Raw genomic sequence first — 3,825 nt, forward strand, 5'->3', positions numbered from 1 at the left:
CTCCCCTGCTGGCCATCTTGTGGCGGTGGGCACTGCCATCTTTGAGGGCAGGGCAGTCAATTATCATATTCCCTCCTTATTGGCTGTGGGCGCCACCATCTTTGAGGGCGGGACAGTCAGCATATTCCCTCCTTATTGACTGTGGGCACTGCCATCTTTGGGGGCGGGGAAGTCAATTAGCATATTTCCTCATTGGCTGTGGGCGTCGCCATCTTTGTGATGGTGTGAGGGTCAATTAGCATATTCCCTCTTTATTAGATAGGATATATCATGCTTGTTTTGGATTTTTGTGTATGTGTGTTAGATGACCATAACTGATTTTTTTTGGTTAATTGTTAATGGGTAAGTTAGATGTTCTGAAATCAATCCTTAGGCAATTGCCATTCTGCTTCTATGCCCCTTGGTTTTACTGAAAGTTGTAGATCCTAAAAAGACCAGTAATTCTTGCACAGGGGCCATGTTAATCTTCTCTGTATCGTTCCAATTTTAGTATATGTGCTGCCGAAGCGAGCACAGTAATTCTTATTTTATTAGCTGTTATATCCTCCCTTTACTATTGACATTTTCAATAGATTGAGGTTTGCCTTCTAAAAAATGTTTAGTATCATACTTACCCTTTTTACTCTCTAGCAACAATATTGTATGTAATTTTCTGACTTATTTGAAGAAAGCCAGATTGTTGTAGGACTTCAAAGGACAGATAGGGGCCTCTGAAATGAAGCAGAGGCTGATAAATGAAAGCTTTTGTTTAGCAGAAGTTTGTTATCAGGATACAATTATTCTTCAAATTGTGAAGGAGGAACCTGTACTGGGAGTTTAATAGCTAGTGTCAAAAGAAACATTCTAGCCTGGCCAGTGTTGCGCAGTGGTTGAGCACTGAGCTATGAACCAGGAGATCATGATTCAATTCCAGGGTAGGGCACATGCCCGGTTTACAGGCTCGATCCCCAGTGTGGGGCATGCAGGAGGCAGCTGATTAATGATTCTCTCTCATCATTGATATTTCTATCTCTGTCTTCCTCTTTGAAATCAATCTATAATAATAAAAGCATAATATGCTAATTAGACTTAACATCCTTCCGGACGACCTTGTGGATGAAGCTGGGGCTGTGAGGGAAGCCCGGGTCCTGGATGCCTGACAGTGGCCGGAGGGAAGCTGGTGCCGGCACTCGGGGGAAGGAAGGCCTACTCTTGAATGAATTTTGTGCATCAGGCCTCTAGTAAAATTTATATTTTTAAAAAAGAAAGAGCCGAAACCGGTTTGGCTCAGTGGATAGAGCGTCGGCCTGCGGACTGAAGGGTCCCGGGTTCGATTCCGGTCAGGGGCATGTGCCTGGGTTGCGGGCGCAGCCCCGGTGGGGGGTGTGTGGGGGGCGGCTGATCGATGTTTCTCTCTCATTGATGTTTCTAACTCTCTATCTCTCTCCCTTCCTCTCTGTAAAAAATCAATAAAATATATTTAAAAAAAAAAAAAAAGAAAGAAACACTCTAGAGGAACTCAGCCTGAAGTAGTAAGAGAAATGAATTGGCAGTAAAATATATGTATATATATAATTTTTTTCCACACTCAGGAGAAAAAATTGAACTTGTAAGGAAGATCCAAGTTTGTTTTATGTTCTAGTAATTAGCTGAAATACAGGGTTTTATGTTCTCATACTTGTCACCATACTAGTATATAGGAGATTTCGCACTAAAAGAGATTTGCTCAGATGATTGAATTTAGAAACTGAACTTGATTAGAAATAAGAACTTGTTTTTCCATGCCAAGTGTTCAAGAATCTGTTAAATACTTGCTCAGAAATGTAACACATTCCACCTTGCCTTTCTTTTTTTCTTTTTGGCTTCTGAAATCAGCTAAGGGGTTTGGAGGTAGTGTGTACAACCGTAGAAGCCTTAATTGAAGCCTAATTTCCCAGGGGCCCCAAACATATTGTTCAGGTGGATTCAGAAGGAAGTGAATAGAGACTTAGGCTAAGGCTCTGCAAACATTAATTATTTTTTTAATTTTAGATCAATACAACTGCTGATGAGAAGGACCCCACAAATCCCTTTCGTTTTCCAAATATTGGTGTGGAGAAGTTTCTGGAATTGAATTCTGAGCAGAATCACGATGACTACTGTTTGGCCTATGTCTTCACTGACCGAGATTTTGATGATGGCGTTCTTGGTCTGGCTTGGGTTGGAGCACCTTCAGGTAGTTTGTCTATGTCTTGATGTAATACTTGAAACGAAAAGCAATTTTCAGGGCAGACTGAATTTTACACAGTATAAGAGAAAGTGATGCCTGTACAAGATTCATTAGCATGATATATAAATGGAAAAATAAATGAAGCAGCTTTTTATTTTGAAATGAGTACCAATAGGGAGATATCCTGATATTTTGGTACATTCAGTAGCTGAAATAAATAATTTTATGAGAAAAAGTGGTACTAATTTCTGAAATTAAAAGCAAAATACTAAATGTTTTACAGAAGTTAATGTTATTAATTATTAAAAAAAATGTTTAAAAGAAAGTTTTATAGTTAAAAGGGGAAAACCATGCTTTGCTTCTCTTCTATAATGAGATAGAAAGGAGAGTAACCCTGGTCAGGAGGAGCAGGTAGAAAGAAAAAACCTGCCTTTATTATTTTTCTCTAGTCATTATTATTATTATTAAAAAAAATTCTTCACCTGAGGATATGTTTATTGATTTTAGAGAGAGGAAGGGGGAGGGTAGAGAGAGAGGAACATTGATCAGTTGCCTCCTGTACATGCCCTGACCAGGGATTGGACCCACAACCTAGGTATGTGACCTGACTGGGAATCAAACCCGAAACCTTTTTGGTACATGAGATGATGCTCCAACCAACTGAAACCAACTGGCTAGGATTTTTTTTAGTCATTATTATTATTTTTTTAAAAAAATATTTTTATTGATTTTGGAGAGGAAGGGAGAGGGAGAGAGAGCTAGAAACATCAGTGATGAGAGAGAATCTTTGATTGGCTGCCTCCTACACAGCCCCTACTGGGGATAGAGCCTGTAACATGAGCATGTGCCTTTGACTGGAATTGAACCCAAGACCCTTCGGTTCACAGGCTGACACTCTATGGACTGAGCCAAACCGGTTAGGGCATGAATTTATTAATTGAAAGATCCAGAGAAAGAATCACAGACTCTTTGAATATGAATTTTGCCATATATAGTTTGCTAACCAGCCTGTCATCTTCTGAGCTATATGTTCAGCAATTCTTCTGATGCATCATTTTTATCTTTTTAAAAATGATTCAACTTCTCTTTAAAAAAGAATTGACTTTCTGGCCCTATCTTACCCTGCTTTATCCAGGGTAAGATAGGCTTTTATATTCCTACTAGAGGCCCAGTGCACGACATTCGTGCACTGGGGGGGGGTGCGGGGGCCCTCAGCCTGGCCTGAGCCCTCTTGCAGTCCAGGACCCGTGAGGAGATGTCCATCTGTTGACTTAGGTCCGATCCCCTGGGGAATCGGGCTGAAGCCAGCAGGCAGACATCCCTCTCACAGTCCAGGGTTCTCACAGTTGGGAACCCCTTGCTCCTTACCACCTGCCTGCAGCGGAGGTGGGAGAGGCTCCTGCCACCGCTGCTGCGCTCGCCAGCTGTGAGCCCAGCTTCTGGCTGAGTGGTGCTCCCCCTGTGCAAGTGCACTGACCATCAGGGGGCAGCTCTTGCATTGAGTGCCCCCTGATGGTCAGTGCACATCATATTGACCAGTCAGTTCAGCTGTTCGGTTGATTTGCATATTAGGGTTTTATTATATAGGACTGGAGGCCCAGTGCACGAAATTTGTGCACAGGGGAGGGCCCCTCAGC

General features: G+C 41.9%; 1 protein-coding gene across 7 annotated transcripts in view; it reads left to right on the forward strand.

Moving 5' to 3' along the window:
* The window catches only part of ADAM10 (ADAM metallopeptidase domain 10), a 164,176-nt gene that overhangs the window by 106,627 nt on the left and 53,724 nt on the right, over nucleotides 1-3,825 (forward strand). For all 7 annotated transcript variants that reach the window (XR_001514089.1, XM_006765226.2, XM_015564962.1 and 4 more), the window contains one exon: nucleotides 2,011-2,194. Coding sequence is in view for 6 of the 7 variants with exons in the window: in XM_006765226.2 (XP_006765289.1) it covers nucleotides 2,011-2,194 (184 nt within the window). In the remaining variant the exon portion in view is untranslated. The remainder of the gene's footprint in view (nucleotides 1-2,010; nucleotides 2,195-3,825) is intronic.

The sequence above is a fragment of the Myotis davidii genome, unplaced genomic scaffold (genome assembly GCF_000327345.1).
Source record: "Myotis davidii unplaced genomic scaffold, ASM32734v1 scaffold441, whole genome shotgun sequence".
In the NCBI taxonomy this organism is placed as follows: domain Eukaryota; kingdom Metazoa; phylum Chordata; class Mammalia; order Chiroptera; family Vespertilionidae; genus Myotis; species Myotis davidii.